This window comes from Cygnus olor, chromosome 3, assembly GCF_009769625.2.
Source record: "Cygnus olor isolate bCygOlo1 chromosome 3, bCygOlo1.pri.v2, whole genome shotgun sequence".
Taxonomy (NCBI): domain Eukaryota; kingdom Metazoa; phylum Chordata; class Aves; order Anseriformes; family Anatidae; genus Cygnus; species Cygnus olor.
The window spans coordinates 11944145-11972004 of record NC_049171.1 but is presented as its reverse complement, the minus strand read 5'-3'; the positions used below and the strand labels follow the sequence as shown (position 1 = coordinate 11972004).

Here is a 27860-nt window from a genome sequence, read left to right as displayed (position 1 = left end):
ATGACTCAGGTTGTGCACCCATCTGATGGGCTGCTGTGCTGCAGCATCATTTCCGAAGTCAGTGACAGTATTTCTGCAGGATCTTTCAAATTTTATGCTGAGATCTCTAAATGGCCCACTGAGATGACCTCATTTGTCTTTGAGAAGAATTCCGTTCGCGTTCTTGTATTTGGATAGTTCTGAGAAAGTCACTCTGCACTCAGCCCCTTAATTTCTTGCAAACTTTCCGTAACTAAATGGCATTCTGTGCAGGTCATTGCTTTTGATCTTAATATACTGCTGGTGAATTAGGCTTTTTAAAAAGAAAAAAAAAACACCATATAGCAGAAATGCAGATTGCTGTGCATAGCACTGACGGGTTCATATAATTTCTGGGCAAGCCATATTCTGCGGTGATTAAAGCTTCTCTGATTAATGGAACAGGAATATGATAAGCAAGATTTTATTAATGCAAATATATACCATGACATGGAAGAAAAAGAACCCTTTCTGCACAGCAATAGCAACTTAAGAGAACACCAGAAAACACTACCAGAGAGAAATACATTGTCTTAGGATCCCCACTCTCCTCAGTCTTCACAGCCAAGGGCACTTGTACGACTTCAAAATTATCACCAGGAACACAATAACATGGTGAGTATTTATGTTCACTTGACAAGAAGAGGTTATTCTTGAACAACCTTGTTAAATTGAATTCGTTAGCTTAAAACTCGTAATGAATTCTACAAAAAAAAAAGGGGGGGGGGAGAATTTCTGGCATAATCACATTATTTTGTGATTTATTTATTTTTTTTTAATTTTAAAGAAAGATTAATTAGGAAAAAAAAAAACTGGGGGGAATAGTTACCAAGTGGAGTTTTTTTTTTTTTTTTTTTTTTTTTTTTTTTCCCAAATTCTGAAATTGGTTATGGTAATGTTGATGTCTTCAAGGTTCTTTTTAATGAAAAGTTTGGAAAAGTTTATGAAAAGTACAGAAAATTCTCATTATTTTTTTTTGCGTTTAAATTAGTAGCAAAAGCACAAAACTTCTCAATCCAAGGAACAATGGTGGTGTTGCCCGAATATCCTGTTGTGTACGGTCCGAGCAGTCCTGACTTCTTGCTACCCTTTGGCCTTCACGAAGGCAGAAATGAGGCAGAACACAGACAATTTGGGGGCAGGACACCAAGAGAAACCACTTCCCCCTACAGAACCTTGAGGCGAAGCCACCCATTCTCCCCTTGAGCACATCAGTGGCAGCAAATCGATAGCGGATCGATGCCATTTACGCTGTCGGGGTGCTATCAGCACCATCGGTGCCCAAAAGCAGGAAGGTGGGAGCCCCGCAGCCCAAACTGGAGGGACCCCAGGGGCAGCCTCAGCATCGCCTCCCTTGCCCTGCCGGCTGTCCCTCTCCCTGCTCCTGGGCCGTGGGAGCGGGGGTCACTGCTCGGTAGGTGACACGGGCAGGTCTCCACGCGTGCCTCAGGGACGGGACCCCACGGGTGCGGTGCGGGACGGGACGCAGGGGGAAACAGTGGGAGCTCTCCGGGAGAGGAGCAGGACCCCCGTGTTGGAGAGGGGTTTTCCGGGAGCACTCATGAGGGACCCCTGGGTGCAAAGCAGGACCTCGCGGTCTCAGTGCGAGACCCCCGGCGCGCTGTGCCGGACCCCCTGGTCTCAGTGCAGGACCCCCTGGTCTCAGTGTAGACCCCTCAGCCTCAGTGCGGGACCCCCCCGGGCTCAATTCGTGTCCCCCGCTCTCAGTGCTGCCCCCCCGGTACCCCCCCTAGCCGGCAGCAGCGCGGCTGCAGCCGCCCCGCCGGGAAGGTGCCGATCTCTCTGCGGCTCCGGGACGGGAACCGGGCTCCGGGGGGGCCCGGGGGGGTGCCTGGGGCCGGGGTGGGGACTCGCCTGATCCCGCCCGCTGCGGCCTCCCTTCCCCTCCCACCGCCCGCTGCGCGGAGCCCGGCAGAGCCCGGCGGGGCAGGCGGCGGAGCCGGGCAGCTCCAGGTAGGCAGCACGGCACGGCTCGGCACGGCACGGCATGGCACGGCACAGCTCGGTGCCGGAGGTGCGATGGGTTCTCCTTGCGCTTTGCGGGGCAAACAGCCGGGGGAGGAGGAGGAGGACGGATGCTGCAGCTTGGTGCTGAGGATCCCCGGCTCCACCGAAGTCGCTCCCGGAGCAATCCGTCCCCCCAAAAAGAAACAGTCCCGGAGCTGGGGACCACTCTGGAACCGCGGAGGGGACGAGGCGATGCCGGGGCGGCCGCGTGTTTCCTCGCCGACTTCTCCGCGGGTGCTTCCTAATGGCTTGCGAGGGAGCGGATCAATAGAGATGGCTCTGCGTCCCTTTCGCATTGCAGAGCTCTGCCTTGCCTTTTAAAAACGCATTTAGATAAAAAAGTAAACTCGCTTGGAGGAGCCCTAAATCACTGCAGTAGTCACTGTGGGTACAGAAAGGCGAGAGAAGTGGCTTCTCACTGCGTGGCAGGTTTAAAGCAGACTTAGTAAGTTGGAGATAGTTTCCCTGGTTTTAGATCCAAGGGGATCTTTGAAGGGCCTTTCTCTTATAATAAAGACTTTTCTTACATGCTTCTGTAAGACAGTGAAAATCCTCACTGCTCATTTCTGGCTTTTCTTGGCAGTGCGTGCTAGACCTATACCAATACTATCTCTTTTTTTTTTTTTTTTTTGCCTGATTCAGACCACAGCTGCTGGTTTTTCTGGGAGCTGGGCTCTGAGGCATCACGTCTGATGGGGAAGGTAGACCTCAAGATCTGAGCAGCGGCAGAGTATTGATTCCATTAGCAGAATTTACAGATCTACTGTCAGATCCCTTTTAACACAGTCGCTTTCCCAGAATTAAAGTTCTCCTCGGAGCATCTGTCGCAGGTCTAGGCCAATAGATGGCATAAGTTATTCAGACTAACATCCTAAGAGGGTCGAGGAGGCAAGAGTACACTTTGTGCAGGAGCCAGGGTTTTCAGGGGGTGTATGCAAGTCAAATCCTGGGAGTCTTTGTGATATCTTGGGAAGGTCTCATTTTCAGAGGCATGTCCTGAGTCATGCTTTCTTACTTTCCTCAGTCAGCATTTTCCAAAATCTTTCTTTGCTCAGAGAAGTTAGGGTTAAATCAACCCCAGTTTTGGCAGGACTTGATTAGTGTTGATGTCCTAGATTTAAAGGGTAGCAGAGGTGGGCTATATCCTGTGGGCTATATTTGTTATTCGCTACTGGATTTGCTACTGCCCATTGCAGTGATGTTGAGATCAGTAATAATTTGTGATGAGAATGATTTTTGTTGTTGTTGTTTGTTTGTTTGTTTTCTTAAATAGAGAATTTCATCCCCTTCTTGTTGTCCTCTACTTTTCTAAATTTCACTCCTCATAAAAGTAGTACTAGGGCAATGGGAAATAATTGGCTACAATTGGCTAATGATGAAAAAACTTTGTGGATTCTGTATCCAAACTTCTGCTGAGACAGCCCTGTAGTTAGGCAAAGGGGATTTTATGTTCTGAAATTGGGTAAATGATTTATATGTAGGTAGGTCTCTAAATGATGATAAAAAAAGCTTTAACTGAAAATATTCATACCTAGCTTTTGTGTGGTGCTTGTTATCTGTCAATTTCAAAACATTTCTTTTTTATAAAGAGACACTAACATTTTTTTTCCTTTTTTTTTTTTTTTTTTTCTCAATTGCAGGAATTGGAAAAAAAATCGGAAAGGTACAGAAATAATATCAAAATTTCCTGGTTCCTTACTTTGTCTGTTAGGCATTCTTTATACAGCCTGAAATGATTTGTTTAAATTGATCTTAAAATAAGCAAAATCTATATGTATTTATAGCAGAGGACATTAATGCTATTTTTGAAGAGACTTTTCTCCTTGAACACAATATCTAAAGATCTGTGTCTTACCAGGCTTAGCACTAAGACAATGAACAAAAATCACAGGAGCCCTTCAGCTCCCCATTTGTAAAAACAAACGGCAAAGGAAAAGGCATGAGTAGAGGTTTTCAGTTGCACTGATGCAAACTCTGGTGTGATCCCTAGAGTTATTCCAGATACTGGTGGGGTTGGATGTTTCTTAAAACATCTTGTCCTTTGAACAAACAGAGAGGTTCTAAGTAAAGTATTTCTTTGCTCATCCTCTCTAGGACTTAGCAAATTCCCCAGGGCAAGAAGAATATAAACACCTCAAACCTGAACAGATGATAAATCAGTATTAAGGCACTGTTATCACCTTAGCTGTGGAACTACAGCTACAGGCAAAGTAAAACCAGCCATTAACTGTCAGCACCAGGACCACGGGGCAGGCTCAGCCTTAATGCAAAGTGAAGTTCAGCAGTGACTGAGCCGAGCTGTGGAGGCACCTTATACCTGTATGGGGAATGGAGGTGGCTGGGCTTTCCCAGTTCAGCCTTGATACATGTGCCAGGGGTGAGAACTTTGTTCTGGCAGAGCCCCCAGCGAAGCTGATGTTGGACACGATGCCTGCCTCTGTGCTGGGACAGCTACCAGACACCGCTGCCACCGCTCCTGGGCTGCGCTTGCGAGCGTCCCTCATCTGTGCCAGTTGGGCATGCTGAGCCCCGCTTAGTCCCAGGTAAAATAAATGCCAGTTAGCCCGGAGTGCGTGTAAAAGACAGATGCTCTGGCATGAGCTAAGGTCGGAGTGAGCAGTGGAGCAATGTTTTTCCCAACAGCCTGTCTGTCCTCTTGGTTACTCGTAAACAGGTTGTGGCCAGGCTTGCTTATTGCCTTTTCTCCCGGAATCCCTCTCTTACTGTGGCTAAGTCCATTTGTTTGCAGCACGCCTCCTGTCAAAAGGCTCTTGATTTAAAGAACTTGTTTACTTGCTACTGGGGCACGTATATTAAAAAGACCTGCCCAAGGCTAATGACTAGAAACAAGGCTCAAGTCTCTAAACTCGCATCATTCTCTGCCTTGCAAATTTTCAGTTACGGGATGTCTGCCAAGGACACATAATAAAACAGTGCTCATGAATAAATGAAATGTATTCCACTAACCTGTGGATATTTGCTTCTTATCTTGCTTTTGCCCCATCTCTTTGCTCTTTCTTGTTCTCCTTCCATTCTTTTCTGTTTAGCTTCTTTCTCCTTGTGTAGACTTTGCTTTCTCCTTTGTCATTTGTGGGATCATCCTTACTCTCTTCCTGTGTTGCCTCTTTATTTCCTGAGGGGGGAACACCCCCAGAAGACCAGGCCTGTTTGATTGCCTCTGTCTGGTTCAATGCAGAGGGCCAAACCCTCAGCTGAGAGCAGCAGTCCTTGACCTGTTGCAGTCGATGGTTCTGCACCAGATGACGCCAGGTGTTCAGCTGCTCCAAGGCATGACCCCAATTTGCTTCTCCATTCTCCACCATTTGTTCTTTACTATACATCATTTCCCTCTGGGCCCTTTTATTTTTTCCATATTTTAATAACACTTCTGCCCTTTATACTCTATTTCCCATTTTATTTGAATCTGTTCTATTCTGTCTTGTCTTCCTGTCATTCATAGTATATCTAGAGTCCTAACAGTAGTGTGTTAAACTGCTGTCATCTCTTATTTGTGGATAACTTTTTTTTTTCTTTTTTTTTTTTCCTTTAAAGGAAATTCTGTATTTGATGCTTGAATTTATTAGTATTATTTATTTTTATTTTTATTTTATTTATTATTCTGCTCTACAAGAGATGCCTTTAAAATATTTATCTTGCTTGGAAAGGAAGATGGTGTTGACTGTGTTGGTCCTTAGTTTCTGAGGGAGCTCGTTCCACACTCATCTTATTTTCAAAAGAAATTTGTCTTCTGAAAAGATGAGCTTTTTACTTTAAGTCAGAAGGTACCAGTGTAACCACTGTTCTTGTTCTGGAGCTTTCTTTACTCTGGATGGAATCAGGTCATTTTCAGTGTTACAGATAGAGCCTGAGACCTTGAACTTCATGCACTGCTCTGCAAGGAGCTAGGATAAGTCTGAAGCAAGCAGGACCATCTGTGTGGGTAAGTTCTTGGTAACGTTGGTATAGAGGACTCTGGAAGGCTTCACTCATTTTAATTCCTCTAAATTGTTTCCCTCATTGATATCTGTTCTGCTACATACTCCTGATGCAGCAATGCAGCAGCAGCAAGAAATGAAAGGTGGTGCTGGCAAGGTGTGTGTGCTCTGAAGATGCATCTACTTTGCTGGAGCCACATGTGCTCTGAAGAAGGTTGTCTTGGGGTAAAGACTAATAAACGACCCTTTCTCCCCCCCCTCTTTTTTTTTTTTTTTTGGGGGGGGGGGGACACCAACTAAGGGCACATGGAGAAAACAAAGTGTGGCTGGTTTAAGGAGGACAGGGTACTTATCATCTGAGTTAGAAAGAATTTTGCTTCCCTGTTCTTTCCTCCACTTTTGCACGTTTTTGCCCTTTGTTCATCAGTGTGGACAAGCAATTTAGATGCCAGCTGATATCTTAAGAACTGGTTAATTCTTCAATGTGCTTATTCATTCCAGTCCAGTGCTGTTCTCATGACAGGCTCAGGGCTCAACTTGTGCAGAGGTTTGCCGGTCCCTCTCCCCTTTCAGTTCCCACAAAAAGCAAAGCAAAGGCAGAGACTTTATAGATTTGTGAATGTTGAAGTAGAACATGTTGGCCTGCTGTGTGATGTTGAACGGGTCACCCCTCAAGTCTCAGGTTCTGCTTCCAAAACACGGAGCTGAAGGCATCTCCCTCACGGCAGTTTAAAGTTAATAAAATGATACAAGATTTATGGACAGAAAGTGTCTTGTATGTAACAGTGTTGTACAACTTTATATTAGAAATTTGCTGCCCCATATAGGGGGCATTTTATATTCCTCTGCATTTTATTTTTCTCTGAGCCTAACAAATTGATTGCTGATGTTGATGTAACTACAGGCAAGTTACCTGTGGGAGGCAGATAACCAACTCAGGAAAAATCTATGAACAGTTTTGATTTGCATGGAGGAGTTAAGACACAGCCTGGGTAGTTTGCCAAAAATTGGAGGTGCTTCTGCTAGCTTCATACTGCTCCTTGCTTCTCTTCTACCTCCTCCCCTTGAGCTGACAAGAGCTGAGGCTGTTTCCAGTGGTGTTAACTGCCATGCAGACTTCTGCACAGACACCTCCCTGATACAGGGGGAAAAAGTGCTGCAGAGGGCAAGAGGATTTTCACTTCATACTTTAGTGGGAGAAGAATCAACCTCGTAGTTTGTGAGATGATAAATGTACAATATAAATTTAGTGTATGATCGCTGTCAATCAGTATATCAGTATGTTTAAAGGCTAGTGGTGGGGAGGATGTCCCAAAGAAGACTTTTATTGCTGTAGTTTTCTTTTTTATTATTATTATTTTATTTTTTTTAATTACAATTCTTCACTTATCTGAATCCCTGTAAGTGCTGATTTAACTGGATTACAATTCCAAAGCTGCTTTGTAATTTTATGAACTCGGTTTATTGCCAATTGAAAGAAGAACAAATAGAGCCATAAGTTAGATTTTGATTTTGAAAATAACCAACTCATTACTGCAGCCCAAATTTAAGTTAGTCCTTGGTGTTTTAGTCCTAGCTTGTGACAAGCATTGAATGATGGTTTCAGCATGACATTTTAGTGACACCTTTTCCCTGAATAAGCTGCAGAAAAGGATACTGCCTTGTATATTCTTCTTAAGCTAAGAAACTCTGTGTGCTTGCCTGTCCAGTGCAATGTTTGCACTGTAAAGGACAGCCAGTGTGGATCAATACTGCTCTTTTAATTCATCCGTGAAACCGGTAAAAGCTTGTGCTGAGGAAAAGGGGTAGCAAGGGTCCTCGCTGATATTTTAGCTCAGTGCCTTTGGTCTGTAAAACGTAATGGTGTTTATGGTCTTGTTTTTTGTAAGTTGTTCTTCTCACGGACTTGTGCTTTTCGTCTTACAGTTTTCTGTCTGTTACACCAGGCAAAGAACAGTTTTTCCCCTTTGATTAATTTGTTAGGATGACAAAAAGGTGCAAAACTAAAGACAGTTCAGTTCTTTGGGTCTCAACAGTATATCTGATGCTCACAAGAAGTTTGTGGGTACTTGGAAAACTGTGAAGCTCATAAATGAGAAGAGCCTAATGTACAAGCACATGAGTCTCTGTTGGCTTCTCCAGCAGTTGCTGGCCCTAGACCTGTGACTTGGATCTCTGAGAGATTCAGACATTTTTCTCTCAGTGATAAATCCTAGTGATTACAGCTGGTAGCAAGTGTTTTTGCATTCACATACAAAGTCTGAATGTTAAAGGGCTTCCCAGAGGCCTCTGGGGAACTGCTTGTCCTGATTTCAGCTGAGATAGAGTTAATTTTCTTCATAGTGTCTGCTGTGGTGCTATGTTTTGGATTTAGGAGAAAATTAATGTTGATAACATGCCAATGTTTTGGTTGTGGCAGGGCAGTGCTCACATTAAGTCAAGGACTTTTCAGCTTCTCATACCACCCTGCGAGCAAATAGCCTGTGGGTGCACAAGAAGCTGGGAGGGGACACAACTAGGCCAAAGGGATATTTCATGCCATAGAACATCATGATGAAAAATAAAGCAGGGAGCTGGCTGGGGGGCTGCTGCTGTTCGGGGTCTGGCTGGGCATTGGTCGTTGAGTGTTGAGCAGTTGCATTGTGCATCACTTTTTTTTTTTTTTTTTGTATATACTTCTGTCATTATCATTATTATTATTTTCATTTCCTTCCTTTTCTGTCCTATTAAACTGTCTTTACTTCAACCCATGCGTTTTACCTTTTTTTTCTGATTCTCTCCCCCATCCCACTGTGGGGAAGTGAGTGAGCAGCTGTGTGGTGCTGAGCTGCCTGCCAGGTTACACTGCAACACTGCTGCACAAATAAAGCAAGAGGCAGGAGTCTTTGCACCTCTTCTTTCCCTGCAGAATGAGTTGTCCTTTGGCATCCTGCTGTGATGCACTGTTGAATGTTGGCTGTGTTCTTTGAAACTTGTAGCCTTGCCCTCCTCATATCATCATTCTGTTTCTCTCCAAGGTTTTATTGAGCACATACTGAAGTACTTCATTTAAATGTAGACCAGAGGAAAGGAATGTAATTTCAGGTGTCTTCTTCTTTATCCCAGTGAATTGTAGATTAGCTCTGCTGCTAAGGTCAAATGGGTTTTTGCTTAAAGTGGTGCTTAGTGATACTTTTCTTTAAGCAGCAGCTTATAAAGGGAAACTACCAACTGACAACAAATATGTACTGTTCTTAAATTAGTTTCTTCTGATGCACTGAACATGCTTAATTAAATCTAATTCCTGCTCTGAAGTTATTCCCTACTTCAAGGCTAAGGAAAGTCTCTGAAACATAACTTCTCTCATCTCAGAATGAGGCTTGGAAAGTGCTTAGCCCATGAAGTCTTGTGTCCACAGGTACTCATGAGTTTGGGTAGTGAAGTGGGAACATAACAGTGCTCAATTTAACACCTAAAATTGCAGTAAGGAAAACACTGACAGATTTATCTCCTTTTTGGTGGATAAGTAGTTTGGTTCTCAGATGTCTCTCTGGACCCGTTGGTAGCAGATTGCCTCCTCACTGTTTTTCTTTTGAAATCCTTGGGGCTCTTTGTGGGAGTTCTGAATCTGTCTAGCTGAAGCGTACCCCAGGCAAAAACCTAAGAAATCCATTCCCCTGTCAAAATATTCAGCAAAACCTTTGCTTTCCCTTTATGGGATTAAAATTTTACCTAGCCACCTGTCCTCATTTTTCTTCTCTGGACGTTCATATGGGTCACCTTAGACATTAGAAGGCCATGTTTGTAGAGGCAGGGTGAGAGAAGTATGGAGGGGAAGGGTTGTTCCTTCTGAAATTCCTTCTGAAATTCCTTCTAATTTGGTTTGTTTTGATACTCCGTAACCAAACTTTCTGTCATTGAAAGGCAATGGTAAAAATTACCCCGAGTAACTTTAAAGGGCTTGACTTTGAGTCCTGGGTTGAGTAAATGGTTATATTGTTATGGACTGTGCAACACATTTGTTAGTTTTGCCAGAATACGGTCCACTCAAGTAACACCTCAGGCACCTCACAAGTTATGCCAATGTGAGGTATTATTTTGCCTGTGTAAATCCGGGTGTTAGCAGCTACTCAACACTTCCTGAAAAATGGGATGGTTAATAATACTGAAAGGTGCTGAGATGAATTGCACTCACAGGCTAATGCTTATTCAATGAAAATCTTATTTGCTGGCTGTTCTTTTTTACATAGAAGGACAATGCCTCAGCTATTTCTATGAATATTCAGTTGAACACTTGTGCAGTGATGCAATTTTATATCTTAGCCTGTCATATACCTGCTTCACACCTTTTCTGGCAAATGTCCTTTCTTGCTAAATGCTTTGTGAGAACAGCCAAGTTGAAGTAATAGGGGAGGTTAGTGAGGCTGAGATGGCTAATACTACATCGGTATGCTGAAGGGATGCTGCTAAAAGGGATTTCAATGTCCTGGCAAAATTCCACCCAGGCTGCAACAATCCCATCCAACAGTACAGGCTAGGGGACTGACTGAATGGAAAGCAGCTCTGAAGAGAAGAACATGGGTGTCTTCGTAGATAACATACTGAACACGAGTCAGCAGCGTGCTCTTGCAGTGAAAGGCTAGGGTTTAAGAGCAAGGCTGTAGCCAGCAGATCCACAGAAGCAGTTATTTCTATCTGACTGTATCTGGACAATGTCCAGATTTGGGCTCCCCACTACAAGAAGGACATTGACATACTGGAGTGAGTCCCATAGAGGGCCATCAAAATGGTCAGGGGATGGAGCACACAGCATACAGGGGAAGACTGACAGAGATGTGCTTATTCAACCTGGAGAAGAGAAGGCTTGGGGAAACTTTGCTGTGTTCAATATTTAGCTGATGGGTGGGTACATAGGAGACAAAGCTAAACTTTTCTCGGAGGTGTGCAGCAATGAGATGTGAGCCAGTGTACTCAAGTTGGAATGTAAGAGCTTCTGGTTAGACATTAGGAAAATATTTTCATTATAAGAGGGGCCATACACTGGCCAGTTGCCCAGAGGGTTTAAGAATTCTCCATTTCTGCAGACCTTCAAAATTCAATTGGCCTTGTGCAGCCTGATGTAACTGGACCTTCTCTGATCATTGCATTGGACAAGATAGCCTCCAGAAGACCATTTCAAAACAGATTAGTTTGTGATGCTACCTGGAAAGTCAAAGAGAGGAGTGGAACAAAGTGATATCCAGTATTTGAGTGGTGGGCATGTGCCCAAAACACTGTGCACTGCAAGAAAATGAAGCCTAAGTATGGGTAAACTTTACAGACTGGCTCCGAAAGGTATGTCCCCAGAGCTTGGTCTTTACCTAATGCTTCTGTGACACCATGCTACCCTCCTTCTGCCACTCTGAGATGGCACCTGATGGTTACAGCTAGCTGGCTTGATCTGTAACGTGCTTCTCCCAGTGCTGGCCCAAATTCTTTGTTGCATCCAGAGGTTTCTATGCTCAAAAAAGTCTCTCTTGAAGATATTGTCTCTGGCTGCCTCGACATATCCTCCCTTAGCATGTGGCCTCATGTCATGCATACTCACACATTCACACATTGTAAAAGTTACTTGAATGATTTGAAAATGATTGTCAGATCCAAGCAGACAGCAGAACTTACATCAGAGAGATCTGGAGCTTTGCTTCAGAGTTGTCTTGGGTCAAGAGTTTATTTATTTATTTATTTATTTTGTGAACAACACTGTGACTCCTTTAGTGAAATACTTCAAACACAAAGGTTTTTACAGTTTTTCAGCTGAAGGTTTCACCCAGAATTTCCACAATAACAATTGCTTGTGTTCCTGTTGCCTAAGAGACTCTGAAAATATGTTGAAGAATTTCCCCTGGGTAAAGAAAACCTTTCTTTATCACTGAGATTAATAGATATTCCTCAAAACATATAAAAATATAGATATATTTAAAAACCCACGTCACTTTAGCTACTCAGACTGCCAAGTAAAATTAGATATGTAGCAAATGAATAAAATTAATCATTAAGAAGATTTTGGAGATACCCTGTTTCTACTGTCTGTCCTCAGTGACTCCATCCCATTCCAAATCTACTCTGTTTATATATCCATGGGCTTGAACTGTAGCACAGGATGCTTAAGTAGAAGTTAGGAAAACAACTTTGAGGGGACAAGGGCATTCAAGCACTGGACTAGATCCCACAACCTCTCTGGGCAGTCTTTATCATGGGAGATTAAATAAACATCTGTCAAAATTTGTTTAGGAATAACTGATCCTGCCTTGAAGAAAGGGAGAGTTTGAATTAGATAACTCTTCAGGGTTCGTTCCCAACTTAATTTCTGCAGTCACTAGTATATTACTAACACAACTATTTTATTTATAAATAAAAAAAGTTAAGTGACTGACATGCACCCTTAATAATATTGTAGAGAGAATTTTTAAAGCAGTTTATCTCAAAGCTAGAGCTTTACAGAATAAAACTAGCATGGATTCAAAAGTTATGGGTAGTCAATTCAGTGGTTAAGCACTGTGCCATCCGTGGCTGAATTGTCTGTCCTTCTAGATATTTTGGTTCTGTGTCTGAGTGCAAGTGAAGGTGAGATTGCTAGCACAGGCAGGACTGATTTCAGATGTCTCATAAAAGGTTTTTCTGTTGTGATGTCCTACAGCACAGTCCTGGGTTTTATGTTCATAGGTGTCTCCTCCCAGCATAAGGTGGGAAAAACTTGCTTTTTGTGTGTACAGATTTGTCCTTATTCAGAACAACCATTTAATCCAATCAAATCTGCATTTTGACTTTGTGTGCTTTAGAAATATTATCTTGCTTCTAAAAAATAAATACTACTAGTACTAGTACTAGTACTACTACTACTAAAGAAAAAAAAAAAGAAAAAAGAAAAGAACAAACAACCAATTAGGAGGGGGAAAAGAGAATCTTGGAGCAGAAAAGATCAACAGTCCTGCAGCATCAGGAGTCTCCTCTGTTATGAAGTGGAGGACAATTCCTCAGACTCCAAAGTGAGGAAAAAAATAAATACTTTTCCTTTACAATTACAAAATCCAGGATGGACTAATGAATGGAAATTTTTGAATATCAGGTCAATCGTCCTGGCAGTGAGTTAAATCTTATTTTTAACTCTGTTCCCTTTCCACAGGAGGTAAAAATGTTATGAATTTCACCAAACTCTTACTTCCTTGCCTTAACATGGAAAAGTTATAATGGTTAATTGTGGGTATAACTAGCCTCTGTGTGGAGGCTTGTGAACTGTTAACACTCAGCTTGAAAACTCAGGAGAGTCGTTAGTGGTACATTGGCCTCTGTATTACAGAAAAAAAGTATTATGTCTAATTGTTTATCCCTTTATGTTAGGCCTGGAGAGGTTATAGTGGCCAGATAGATTGTACAGTTTCTTATCTCTGTCAACATACCCTGCCAATGCACCTGCTGACTCCTGAAATTGCATTGCACTATAAGTGCAGGACTAATATTTAGATTATTTTTTTTTATTTTTTCATTTTTTAATGAAGAAATATTTAAAGACAACATACTTCAGGAAAAATGAATGCCCTGCTATCAGACTGCATTTGACTATGGATTCTAGGCCCAGGTACCCAATCCTGTGTTTCCACTACTTAGTTTGGTGTATGGCAGCTATGGAGGAGATTGTGAAGTGAACACTGGAGTGAGGTGACATGGGTTGCAGTTGTTCATGGATCTGCTGTATGACTTCAGGTATGCTGTTTTCCCTACCTAGGTATCTGCATCACCTTAGTTGCTTAGGCAATTAACCTCTACCAACTATCTTTATGAATAAAATAGGGTTTCACCTCTAAGTAGCCAAAGATCAAAATGAGAATGAGGAATTATTTTTAAGAAATAGACCAATGTACCTTTATTCCATGCCATTTTTCCTTTGTGGAAAAGTGTCTGATACTGGGATCAAGTATCAGATGTTTTTGACTGCTAGTGGTAACACAAACTACCAGAATAAGTGTAACAAGAGGATTTATGTTCATTGTGCTTGTTGGAGAAGTACTAGAATGGAAACAACGTAGGACTCAGTAGAAAATAAAGTACGGAATATTGTTTTAAGGAAGGGAATCTATAGAAATTGTCCTCATTGCAGAGGACCTTTGAGCTGCAAGTTAAACTTTCACTTCAAATAGTACTTTTTGTTTTGAAATCATATTTTTGATGGAAACAGGGTGTCATTAAGATGACCTGTCAAAAAGTTAACCTGGAGAGAAAGAATTTCTTTTACCATCAAACTATAACAATGTTGACCTGGTTGTAATAATGGCTTGGGGATCTTTGTATCTTTTTTTTTTTTTTTTTTTTTTTTTTTCCTGTGAACTTCAGCAATTGGGACAGTATGGCTCAAGGAAATGCTTAATGTCTTCTACTGTCTTGAAAACTGACAGGTGTCATAATGACAGCATTATAACTGCTTGATTGGTGGGGCTTTACAGGTAGATTGTCAAGCAAATGTATTTTAATCTGTCAATTCCACTTAGTTAAAGTGGATAATGATCGTTTAATTTTATCTGAACAGACTATAAATTGCAGAGCCATTGGGAATGTTGCAGGGTGCCAGACTTGTTACCTGTCAAAATGTGTGTTATTCCCAGGAACATTTCAGGTTATGAAAACGGTACCTTTTCCTTTCCTTTCCTTCCTTTCCTTTCCTTTTTTTTTTCCTTTCCTTTCCTTTCCTTTCCTTTCCTTTTTTTTTTCCTTTCCTTTCCTTTCCTTTCCTTTCCTTTCCTTTCCTTTTTTTTTTTCCTTTCCTTTTTTTCCTTTCCTTTCTTCCTTTCTTTCCTTCCTTTCCTTTCCTTTCCTTTCCTTTCTTCCTTTCTTCCTTTCTTCCTTTCTTCCTTTCTTCCTTTATTCCTTTCCTTTCCTTTCCGCTCCCTTCCTTTCCTTTCCTATCCTTTTTTTCCTTTCCTTTCCTTTCCTTTCCTTTCCTTTCCTTTCCTTTCCTTTCCAACAGCTACTGTTGTTTCCAAATGACTATCATTTCTTTCCATTTTCCATATTATTGAAAAGATGTAGAAGCATTTGGTGGAAGTTTAGTTTCCGAAAGTCTGTTGACATCAACAGTATTGTACCAGGGATGAATTTGACCAAATAGGTTTATGTAGAGGTAACATCAGAACAAAATTTGACCTTGGAGGCTGTACTGAATCCATTTCGAGAGAAACATAGTTGCATGATTTTTTTATTCTTATAGCATTATATTATATTATTCTGGATAAAGGATGTCACTGCTAATACAGTATATAAAATAAATAACAACTGAGCAAATAATTTAGCTAATGAACTTATCATCTTTGCCTCACAGGATATCCATAACCACAGAACAGTTTCAGATGGTCTTGCTATTTGTTCTAGATGACGTTTTTCTTTTAGGTTAGCCTGTGCCACCACAGACTGCAAATGGTTTTGCAGTGAACTTGACAGTGTCAAATATTACACAATAGGGCTGGTTACAGCTAATATCACAATAAGAGAGGTTGCAACAAATAATATTGCCTTGCGTATTTTCAGGCTTAATTGTGTGTGCTCAGGTAGTTACAACTGCCCAGCTGACAGGTAGTAACTTAAGTCATACTGACTGGATTTCAGTCCAAATCATTAAATGTGATTGATTAAGTAAATTATATATGCATTTAGCTGTTTTACTATGCTCAGTGAGCCAGAAAGCATACGCAATACTCATAGGTGGTGCATTACACAAGTATTTGCCCTATGGTGTGTGGTTCCAAATCCAAACACTTTCAAAACTGGTTAAAGTTTTGATTCTGAACTGAATTTGTTAGGGTCATATCCATAGTTTTTAAAAGTAGCTAGATGTCTAAAGCTCCACATATGTAGCTAGGGTGGTTTCTCAGGAAATTGTCAGAAGTTAGAACCTAGGTGGTCATCTGCATCATGAGGAGGAAAAATGTGATGCCTGGTGATAGCCAGGTGCCCAAACAAGACACTTGAGAGTGAATTTGCTCAAAACTCAGATTTCTGAACTGGGGAACTTAGAATGGAAATCCTCCACAATTATTAGATTCTTTGGGAAAACAACAACAACAAAATGAGCTCTTGAAGAATTTTCAGAGTTATAAAGATTTCCCTGTCCTTCCAAGTTCAGGTCAGTATTGTAACTCTTTTGATTTCAGTGTGAACAGGACTAAGGCCTTTTCTACTTACAGGAAAACATCATGAAATGTGAGTGTTTCTTAATCTTGAGAGGCTTATGAAGTGCTGTGGTGTAATAAGCAGAAGGTGAGGCTATAGACAATTTAGCCATGAAATAAACTAGTAGAAAATCTGTAGAGACTTGCTGTCTTCAAATATTTTAAGTAGCAAAGCACAGCATAGTCTATCCAATCATAAATCAGTTCAGCTTCCTTTCCATTGTGCCTGGATAATCACAGACAGATTTATGCTAACAAAAGCTGAAGCTGTCCCAGTTTGGAATTACCAGTAGTTGAGGCACTACCATAGTTAAATGTGCAACAAAAAGACATCAAAAAAGATGTGCTGTAGCTTGTGATATGGGACCTGACTGAGTACAGGGGCTTTGTATAGAGAGTATGAGAGTGACAACTGAGAAAGAGAAACTTTCCTGACAAATAACTTTGTGGTGTGGAGTTCACATCCTCACTAAAAAGCTTTTAGAGGGATGTTCCAGAACAGGATGGAAACCACAACAGTTTGTGCCACGTTATACATCCATGGTGTAGTTCTCTCAAAGGGACCATATATACAAACTCTGTCTCTGTGGCTCTCCTTTTGTGAGCTTTAGGGATTTCACAGCATGCTAAAAGCCCAGAAATTTGCTATCTCCTTTCCAAGCCAGACAATGGGTCTGTGGCCTCACCAACAATGTATGACTGCAGAAGTGCTGGCTAAAGCCCATCTCCAGTTTGGACTGGGAAGAGTTGGATCCTGTTGTTTTGACTTTTATTCTAATGTTTATATCCTTTTCACACAGCTTTCCTTATGACTGGCTTTTATTTGGCCCTCAAGCTTAACATTTGGAACTTCTATTGAATGTTTTTTTTTGGCATCTCAGAAAATTATGTTGATTCTTGCAATAAACATCTTTCTTTTGTGTTTTGTTTCATTTTCTATTCTATTCTATATGAGCTTTTATCCAGTAGCTCATCAAACGAACTGAATCAATTAAAGCAACCAAGTAACTAACATCTGCTATGTGTTTGCTTCCTTTCTTATACTCTCTCCAGGGCAAAAAGTGTGTGCTTCGGAATAGTTAGCAGTCTATTATGGTATATATGAATACTTGTTGTTTACAGAAGGCAAGATCAAAGAAGCTGATGATATACTTCAAGTTGAGAGTTGCAAAGTTTATGGAAGCTCTGCGTTAGGATGTTCATGATGCAGGCTTTGGCACTCCAGGAAAGCATCATTACAAGCTGAGCACAGTTTTACCCTTGAATAAAAAAGTCCACTGTGTAAGTAAAGGGCTCCCTTGTGCTGAGAGAGAAGTTGTCAACTGTGGTCTTTGCCCAGGGGTTGGAATCACTTGTTTAAATGCCACAAATTGTTCTGATGGTGCCTGGCACAATATCATGGAAATATTGGAATGAATCCAGAGGAGAGCCATGAGGATGATCAAAGGGCTGGAGCATCTCTCCTATGAGGACAGGCTGAGGGGTTGTTCATCCTGGAGAAGAGAAGGCTCCAGGGAATGTTACATCAGCCTTTCTGTAGCTAAAGGGGGCCTACAGGAAAGCTGGGGAGAGACTCTTTTTCAGGGAGTGTAGAATAGGACAAGGCGTAATGGCTTTAAACTGAAAGAAGGTAGGTTTAGATTAGATGCGAGGAGGAAATTCTTTACTCTGAAGGTGGTGAGGCCCTGGAACAGGTTGCTCAGAGAAGCTGTGGATGCCCCATCCCTTGAAGTGTTCCCAATTTAGGCTGGACAGGGCTTTGAGCAACCTGGTCTGGTGGGAGGTATCCCTGCCCATGGCAGGGGGGTTGGAATTAGATGATTTTTAGGGTCCCTTCCCACCCAAACCATTCCATGATTCTATGAATATCCTGGTCCATGTCTCAGGGATCGAGGTCACTGCAAGTGAAACAAGAAATTCTTCAGATCATGAAGCTCCTCTTGACCTAGTTTTCCTGAAACTCTCCTGCGCATTCCTGGCTCTATCTAAAAGTCACTTAACAGTAGGATTATAGCAGGTTCCAGATCATGGCCTTCCTAAGCAGGATCCATTTCCTCTTTGTATCTTGCACAAATTATGACTACAGTGCCCTCAAAATAAAGCAGTAAATTGTTGCTCACCGAATTTATTATACAGTGTAATTACATGGAGATACCATTATGAGTATAACCTGCATAACCAATATGGGTTTATATTGCTGTCTCAACAATAAGTCTGTCTAGTGTTCTAAGGAATGCTGTGCACTAAAGTTCTTGTTTTGCTATTTCTAAGTAAAACTTATTTTCTTTTTGTCATAGTTTCCACCCACTCCCAATAATCTTAGATCTTGCCTGTTGTAACATTAGCTTACATTTCTAGTGTTCTCATCTTAATGAAATGTTGAAAATGAAGTAGAGTTTTACTCACTGAAATTAATCAATAAACAGAGTTAGTTTGATTTTGAATATACTTTGACCTCCAGTTGCTCCAGACTCTGAGAAATGTTAGGGGGAATTTATGCTGTTGTAAAATCATGGCTCACCTCTTGATCTTGAGTGAAGTGCTTTACTGTTTATCGGCTGGGTCCTACTGCCCTTCATCTGTGAGCAGAGATCAGTACTTTTATTTTATGTCTTAATCATTTGTAAAAGCTGAGCCTTGGGAAATACTTTGAGCAATGGTGTTTTACAGTCATTCTGTTAGCTAGTAAATACCTGTCTTCTAACTACATTTTAAGGTGTAAAATCACTTTGTACTCAGTTTATCATCCTGTAAAAAATGACCATTCTCTGTCATTCTTGTTTAGAAAGCAGTATTTCTCATACAGTTTTTTTCCCCCTGTGTTTTAACAGAATGAGAACTTATCTTGATTGTGTGGTAGTCTATGCACACAGTAAAATTAATGTTTCCAGCTAGTTTGGATTTCAGATAAGTTGTTTAAAGGAGTTTGTAGTGTGGCCAAAAAAAAAAAAGAAGTAGTACTCTTTTCCATTTTCATAAATAACAGTTTCTTTGACTACATAAATAAATCTCACTCTGGATACAGATATGTATTTTCAGAACTAATTACCAGGGAATATATTTATCTGCACCATCTTCAGGGCCTGGTTGTTGAAGTCTTATAGGTGTCAGTAGTTGTTGCACACAAGAAGATAACTGTGAGATGTTCAGTAGCTTTGGTTTGAAAGAGTCTTCTGAACAAAAATTAGTAAATACATGCTTGTAGCATTACACTCTGTGTTCCTATTTGCATGAGGAACTATGCAAGGGAAATACTGAAAAGAGAACAGTACTGAATAGATCTGTATTGATATTTGTGGCAATCTTAAACAAACAAAAAAGAAACAACACCACCACCAACAAACAACACCAAAGAAACAACAACTATAGAAAAACAACAATAAAATTGCATGTAGGGAGGTTAAAGGTAAAGGGAACGAGAAATTCATGGCTCAGAATGTCCTTTGTAACATTCCCCTAAACAGAGAAGTGGATCTGCAGTAAAACCCTGGATGTCTTCACTTATTCACTAAAACATTGAGCTCCTGGTGGTCTATTTTCTCTGTTCTCACTCTCGCTGGAAGGCACCGGAGTGGCAAGAAGACAAGAGAAGTTCTTTCCTTCATGGCAGTTGCAGGGAGTTACTGTTCTGAATAACAGGTGTTCAGCACCACAGAGCAAATACATCATTGCATCTTACAGATACTACAGAACAGTCCCGAAGAGATTCAGCTTCTGGCTGGTAGACTTTTCAGAGCAGTTTGGTGCTTTCCCTCCGAGCATGGATCTATATCTCAATTTCCTTCCCCTCTCCTTGGCATTTAATAAGAAGTTTGAGCCCAGTTTTGTAGAGTTTTTCCCATTTCTGTCTTTTGCTACAGTCAACAAGTGACAAGGACAGCATTGTGCATGAAGGTTGACCCTATGGTAGAGCAGGATGAGACCTCCATTTAGGTCCTGCTGCAGTAAAAGGGTATTGGGAGTTCTGCAGCGGAGTGGATCCCTCCCTCTGAAGCAAGCAGCCTTGTGGGGGTGTCACCCACTTGGGGTGATAGACTTGAAAATGAGCTGGAAAATGGCTCCATCTCCACAATGCATCCAGTTTAAAGTCAGTCGGTTTTAAAAATATGGGGGAAGTCAGTTCTGTGTTAGACAGAAGTGCCGAAGAATTGCATAACAAGTTACTTGGGATGACTGATGAAGCTGTAGCTGACAGTAGCAGAGATGCAGGCTTATCTCTGTTCACTTTATTCGCAGTTGTTTCGTACCAAGAGGTCAGTCAGTTCATTTCAGTCAAGTCTTCCCTTCTCCGCAAGACTCTTTTGACTCTTTTATTTGGAGCTACAGCAAGAAAACACTTGATATCTTTATGGATTGATGGAGTGAGGCTAGATGGCTCTGAGGAACTAGTCTATTAATACAAGTGCCCAAGGCAGAATGAAAGCTGAATTCTTTTAGTTGACAATGAATAAAGATTGCAGACTTTTTTTTTTTTTTTTTTTCTTCCTACTGGTACTGTGAAGTAGGACTCACTTCAGGGCTGGTGTCCCAGCCATTTACAGTGACTCCTGTTTGAGAAAGTGCCCAGGTTTCTTTTATATACAGAAGCACTGATGCTCCTGTCTCATGTTGATGTACAGCAGGGACGTAACCATGTTGCACACACTGTGAACTGGGAAATAGATATAACTCTAGTGACCTTCATTAACTGAGTCAGGAGACCTTGAAGAGCAGCAGAAAATATTCAAACTCTAACAGATCCCGACTCTGAATCAGAGTTGGTACTATTGTAGGAGGTACTGAAAAATAGACAAGTATAGAAAATATTGTCTGTTCCTTGAGTAACTTGTCTATGCCATTAAAGAGCACTAGAACAATATTTTTATATCTGAATCCATCCAGTAGCACTGGAGGATTACAATGCTCTCTTGCTACAATTAAAATTAATTGACTTGCCTATTAAATTGGAATCAATTAGCTTAGTATACATCAATTAATGTTTAAGTGTCAGAGATCAAAAAATTCTGCTCTCCTCATGATCAGAAGTGATATATAATTTCATGAAAAGCATTAGAACTGCCAGTTTTGGCTTGAAGACAATGGTTTCTTAGAAGGAAAGCAAGAGCTAAATTCCCCTGAAAAATTTAACTTTTTCTGGTAACTATATCTGCCTTTTTGAAATTCAGTTTCAGCTGAATAGTTTAATTTACAGGAAAATGTGGAAGCATTGAAATGTCCTTCTGTCTATCTGCAGGTATCCACAGTTATTTGCTAAGGCAAAATTTTTGTGGAAGTTCCTTTTCTGGAAGCTTCTGTTTCTAGAAATGACAATTCAACACCAGCTTCTCAGCACTACCTTAGTGGTTGTATCCATGCCGTGGCAGAATAGGAAGAGCTTCTGGAACTGACCAAGGTCGTGAGAGGGTTGGGACACTCCAGGTGAGTAGGAAACCAGCGAGCAAGTACCTTGAGGGAGTGCAGATGTCCAAATACGCATTAGGCAAAACTCTGAAGTCATGAATTGGAAAGCTTCAAATGCACATTTGACATGTTTTCAAGAATACAGAATGCTTTTCTGTGGATGACTCCAGAAAGAAATGAATTGGTATTACAATGGAAGTAATTGCAGTTCTCACTCATGCAGATAATGCTGAAAGTAGTGGATTATAAATTGCCAGTTCATATAAATCAATACAGCTCTCCCGACACCATAATTGAGATACTTGCTCTTAAGCTTTGTCCTAAATGTTTTGATGGATTATCAAGTTTTCTCTCTTTAAACCAAAGATTTCCAGCTTCATTGCAGTATCTATTAAGTATTAATTTCAATGTGATAGTAATACAGAGACTGATTTATCGATAAATTAGGCATTCTTCCTGCACACTAGAAAAATTAAGGAGAGCTAAAACAGAATCTATAGTTCTCAAATTTTAGTAAAGCTGAGTTAAACTGTCAAATTAATTTAAACCTACTTCTGTGAAATTCTAAATAATGATATACATCATTTCATTTTGTTGTTGTTGTTGTTACAGCATTACACAATAACTGGAGATGGAAAAAAAGAATGTGTCACAAGAGCAAAACAGAATTAAATGCTCTAATAATATCTTATGTTCTTTTTAGGTTCAATGTAATCTCATTGGGCACCAGCAGTGGAACTGTTCTGTTCAAAATGGTTTACGGTGAATTTTTCCGCAGACCTGGCAAAGATGCAGAACTTATCAATTTGAATGTGGGTGGCTTTAAGCAATCAGTGGATCAAAGCACTTTGCTCCGGTTTCCTCATACCAGACTTGGGAAACTTCTCAAATGCCATTCAGAAGAGGCTATTCTGGAACTATGTGATGATTATAGTGTTGCAGATAAGGAATATTACTTTGACAGGAACCCTTCCTTGTTCCAATATGTTCTGAATTTTTACTACACTGGGAAACTTCATGTCATGGAGGAGCTTTGTGTCTTTTCCTTCTGCCAGGAAATAGAATACTGGGGGATAAATGAGCTGTTTATTGATTCCTGCTGCAGCAATCGGTACCAGGAAAGGAAAGAGGAAGGTCCCGAGAAAGACTGGGATCAGAAAAGCAATGACAGAAGCATTGACTCCTCTAATGAAGAATCATCCATATTTGATAAGGAGTTGGAAAAGTTTGATAATCTGTGCTTTGGTGAAATAAGAAAGAAGATCTGGGTCAGAATGGAAAATCCTGCATACTGCTTGTCTGCCAAATTAATTGCCGTGTCCTCCCTAAGTGTTGTCCTGGCGTCAATCGTGGCAATGTGCATTCACAGCATGCCCGAGTTTCAGAGGCTGGATGCCAATGACAGGGAGATTGAAGACCCTGTGCTGGAAGCTGTGGAGATTGCGTGCATCATCTGGTTCACTGCTGAGCTAGTGATCAGACTCATCACTGCCCCAAGTCAAAAGAAGTTCTGGAAGAAACCACTGAATATCATTGATTTTGTCTCTATTATCCCATTTTATGCCACCTTAGCTGTGGACACGAAGGAAGAAGAAAGTGAAGATATTGAAAACATGGGGAAAGTGGTTCAGATCCTGAGGTTAATGAGGATATTTCGCATCCTGAAACTGGCCAGGCACTCTGTAGGACTGCGGTCTTTAGGTGCTACTTTGAGACACAGCTACCAGGAAGTTGGACTTCTCCTTTTGTTTTTGTCTGTTGGGATTTCTATTTTTTCAGTTCTTGTCTACTCAGTGGAGAAGGATGACGACTCATCAGAACTGCACAGCATCCCTGTTTGCTGGTGGTGGGCAACCATCAGCATGACCACTGTTGGTTATGGGGACACTTACCCAGTCACGCTTGCTGGAAAGCTGCTCGGCACCCTATGCATTATCTGTGGGATATTAGTGGTAGCACTTCCAATCACCATTATTTTCAATAAGTTTTCTAAGTACTATCAAAAGCAAAAAGATATTGATCCAGACCAATGCAACAATGATCGCAAAGAGAAATGTAATGACCTACCTTATTTTAACATTAGGGATATTTATGCGAAAAAGATGCACTCATTCATTTCTAGCCTTTCTTCAGTAGGAATTGTAGTCAGTGACCAAGATTCAACAGATGCCTCCAGCATTCAAGATATGGAGGATGTTTATAACACAACATCTTTAGATAATGGTACAGGAAAATGAGTTGAATCACTTTCTCTTTCCTTTATTTCTCACTTCTAATCCTTGGTAAATGTTGACTTAGAAACTTCAGTGAATTTATTAAGAGCAGTTAATTCTCAGGGTACTTAACTCTCAGCCATATTTGGACATTCTTTGCTCTGAGGATGCCATACAGGCTTCATTGTTTATATGAGGCTTTAAAATATGCCTCATATGGTGGTTTAGCTTTTACACAACTAATGATATGCATCTTGGGGAGAAAAAAAAAGTCAGGAAAACAGTTTTAAATGTGAGATTGGTGTTTATTTTTATTTTTTTCCTGCAGCAATCTGATAGCTTATATGGAATTTGCTTTTATAATTTGCTGCTGTTCAGGTAGACATATATTGCAAACATATAAGAACTATGGCACATCAGTAAAGACTTTACCTGCAAACACATCAGAAGAAAGAAGGAATTATGTACATGTAAAACTGTAAAACATTTATGTAATCTTGGAGTTGGGAACCAGCTTCCTAAGCTGGGACAGAAAATGTATTGGTACATATTGTTTTTACTCCATGGAAGCATAATATTTATGAATTTTTTTCCAAAAGCACAATACAGTTTTAGTTTGTTAAAATAAATTAATCCCATTGTGCCTGTATTTTTCCCAGTGTTCCACAACCAGCATGGCCGAGCTCTGGCAGGTCCCAAAGGGTCTAAATCATGAGTCCTAGGATGAAGCATGTGGCCTAGGGCTGGACAGGAGCATATTGTACCTTTTAGCCACCTTTTCTGTCATTGCAAACCTGAGCAATTCTGGTGCCTGGAGAGGATCCTGCTGTGATTAAGACCACCCTAGTGGCTTCCCCAGAGGCTTTGTTTTGTGGGCACTGAAGCAAACATCTGTGGTGGTCTTTAGAAGTTATTGCTCCCTGCTGTCAGCTCTGCTTCCTTGCTGGAGGTTAGAAGAAAATGTGAGCAGCATCTCAACTGCACTGGTTCTCAGTCCAGGACTGTAATGCCAAGGAATGGAGATGCATGGACATGCTCTCTTCTACCATATATTGCCCATCAGAGAGGTAGGATGTGCAATGCACGTGGGCACCCATAAGTAAAACTGTTGCAGCTCATTTTTCTAAAGCTTTTCTGTTGATGACAGCAGCCTTCCTGGCTTGTGCTATGGGCTGGAGCAGCACTCATTGCCTGGCAGAGTGCTGCAGCACTGTGCATCCCTCTCTTCTCCAGGGATTTCTTATGCAGCTGGCTAATCCTGCTCTGGTTCAAACTGTATCTTCCAGAGCTATTTAAAAAGGAAGCTGGCCCTTGAGCCTCGCAAGAAGGAGTGCTGGAGAAACTTGAGGACATTATAGTAGTTAATAGTATTTGTGAACACAGGGTTTTTTTAGGTTTTTGTTTTGGTCATTTTTCTGGTGACTAAATTAGATGCTGGGCAATGGAGAATCCAAGCTACTGTGATGTTGATATTTTGCTTAAAGAGAGGTTTCACTTTTTTTTTTTTTTTTTTTTTTTTTTTTTTTGTAATCCCTATTGGGCTGAATCAGTTTCTACTCAGGCAGTTCAGACTCAATAGGAGTTGACTTCAAGACTGAGTAAACCCAGATGGGAATCAATTACTCTGCAGAATAACCCAGAAGGCTGATTTTTCAGGTGTGTGCCAGGATTTCTACTGCAAAGTACACTGAGTGAATAGCTGAAGTGCACTCGTACTTGCTGAGGCACAGAGCTCCAACCTCTTCCCAGGAGAATAAGAAAAAAAGAATCGGGTGGATCAACCTATACCTTGGAGAGAGGTGTCCCTCAGGACTGTTGTGCACTAACATAGTATTGTGGGAGTACTCTGAGCTTTGGAGAAACTTTAGAATTTGGCTTATTAGTTGCTGAGTATCATAAGTGTATGTGATGCTTCACAGATATTTTAAGTTAATTCTTCCCAATGTTAATGCAGGAAAGCCAAAAGGGAAAGTTAGCAGAGATGTGTTTTGTTCTTAGTGAACAATTAGCATTACAAAGATGCAATGATATAAAATGCTAAATATGTATGTGCATGTGAATGTAATAAGAACCAGTAGAATAACAGCATAAATATCGCTCTGTCCAAAGAAACTCTCTTGGCAGTTTCCACATAAAGATAAATCATATTGCCATTGAAGTTCAAAAGGAATTGTAATGCAAGAAAAACTGCAAGAAATTTCTATTAAATCATTGAAAAAAAAACATACTATTGAAAAATCTCATTTTATATACTAAACATTACCCAAAGATCACAGAAAAATTGTACTAAATGGTAATTTATCATAAAATTCATAAGTTCTTGATCGATCACATGAATCAATCTTAAAAATGTGACACTAAGTTCCTCTGACTTCTTTTTTTAATGCGTAGATAAATCTTGCAACACAGTGAGGCATATCTTTTGGACCATATCAGAAGGTAGAGTACATATCCATGCGTTATGCAATGTGTTATTCTGGGATGAGAGCAGAGCTCTGTTAATATCAGTTGTATCTTAAAAAAAAGGCTTTGTTGTTGTCTGTTTCTTCTGCTGGAATAAATCCAGCACCTCAATTTGACATGACATGGAGCAGGATGCGAGCCCTGTTTCATGCCAAAAGTTCTGCCCTCAAAGCAGAACTTCGGTCCTGTAACATGCTCCGGTACAGGAAAGTGACACAAGTCTTGAGTGCCAGCAAAAAGCAGACGAGAGTAAATACAGAGGTACTTCTCTTTCTGCTAGTGGTAGTTTTAGTAGAATTTACTGTTAAGAAATGAGTGTAAAAGGAGATTTGTTTCTTATTTCATCTTCTTTCCTGGTCTAGAGTTATATAGCATCAACACAGTATCAATGGAAGGCAGATTGTCTATTGCATTTTTATTCCTGTACCACATGGTTTTCTCTTTTAAAATGCTGCCTAAATTCTCTTCACTCAGCTGCTCTGTTTCAGATACCAAAACACAGAAGAGGTTATGTTCGGATATGCATCCGATTTTGTATGGGAGCAATTTGCTTGTCTTTATACAAAGCAGTTTTCTGGCACGTTATTAGTTTCTTTGTCTTGATGGCAAACACTTCCCTTTTGATATTCAGTATTTCCACAGTAGCAGCCATGCTAGCAGAGTTCTCCCCCAGTGTGGTGTAGGATGGGGTATCGCCCAGCTTCCCCCAGCTCATGCCCTGCCGGGAGCAGTCTCTGTCACTGTCACATTTTGGTGTGTGTCAGGAGACTTTAAAAGGCAAATGTAGAGGAACAGGAGGGAGGTCTTTCTGAGTCCAGAAGGGCATCTTTCATTTGCCTGGCTAACATCAGGCAGAGCATAGCTGGGGTGAAATTTCTGAGTAGTCTTGTGCGTACGTATGCTTTTTTTTTTTTTTTTTTTTTTTTTTTTTTTTTTAGGAAAAGGCACTGTGTGGCACAAATCAGTGGCAAAGCATAAACAGAAGGTAAATAAGTGATAGCACATCTGTGTAAGGCAAGGAAACAAAATATCACTTATTGGTTAGGTAGAAATTAGTGTCAGGCACTGTAATGCAAAATATTACCATTTAAAAGCAGACCCTGTGCTGATTTCCATGTGAACAGGTTGCTGTCAGGGAATGCTGAAAGTGTCAGGCAGCTTTGACTGGTAAATGCAGCACGGTGTCACCCAGGCCAGGATGCTGTGTATTAATGCATTTATTCATTTCCACACATCCTTAACAAGTTGAACAAGTGATAGAAAGCAGCTAAGCTATGGAGAGCTTCTCTGATATTTTTTGATTAGCTGACAGTGTTTGTGAAGCTGCTAATACCTCTTCATCCAAAAAAGAACATTTCTGAAACAAAACCAAAATAACCCTGTGCTAGATGTGCAATTTGTGTCTGATAGCAGTAGCTCAGTTGCAGTCGGTAAATATTGCTGTCTGGTGCTCTATAGCTGCAGTGCTGCTGCTTGTATTTCTGAGATGTTTATGCTCTGTCAATCAAGAGGCAGCAGATGCCATTAAACCATCTCAGCACTTTCTGCTGCACCATAATTGCAGCATCTCTTCTAAGCACAGCAAAATGTCACGACTCACTGAGACTTCTTTGTTTAATTTCTTG

At 40.8% G+C, this 27860-nt stretch overlaps 1 protein-coding gene across 11 annotated transcripts; it reads left to right on the top strand.

Moving 5' to 3' along the window:
* Positions 1 to 1910: 1910 nt before the first annotated feature.
* Positions 1911 to 24033, top strand: KCNS3 (potassium voltage-gated channel modifier subfamily S member 3). Of its 11 annotated transcripts, none has more exons than XM_040552123.1 (7): positions 1940 to 1992; positions 3687 to 3709; positions 4141 to 4589; positions 5897 to 5986; positions 6098 to 6206; positions 21393 to 21577; positions 22263 to 24033. In XM_040552123.1, the coding sequence occupies exon 7, from the start codon at positions 22312 to 22314 to the stop codon at positions 23794 to 23796; it is 1485 nt and encodes a 494-aa protein (XP_040408057.1). In that variant the 5' UTR covers positions 1940 to 1992; positions 3687 to 3709; positions 4141 to 4589; positions 5897 to 5986; positions 6098 to 6206; positions 21393 to 21577; positions 22263 to 22311; the 3' UTR covers positions 23797 to 24033. The 11 variants fall into 11 exon arrangements, with proteins under 11 accessions (XP_040408054.1, XP_040408058.1, XP_040408060.1 ...); XM_040552119.1 differs by having other exon boundaries at positions 5861 to 5986; XM_040552120.1 differs by lacking the exon at positions 6098 to 6206 and having other exon boundaries at positions 1911 to 1992; positions 4445 to 4589; positions 5861 to 5986.
* The last annotated feature ends 3827 nt before the right edge of the window (positions 24034 to 27860 follow it).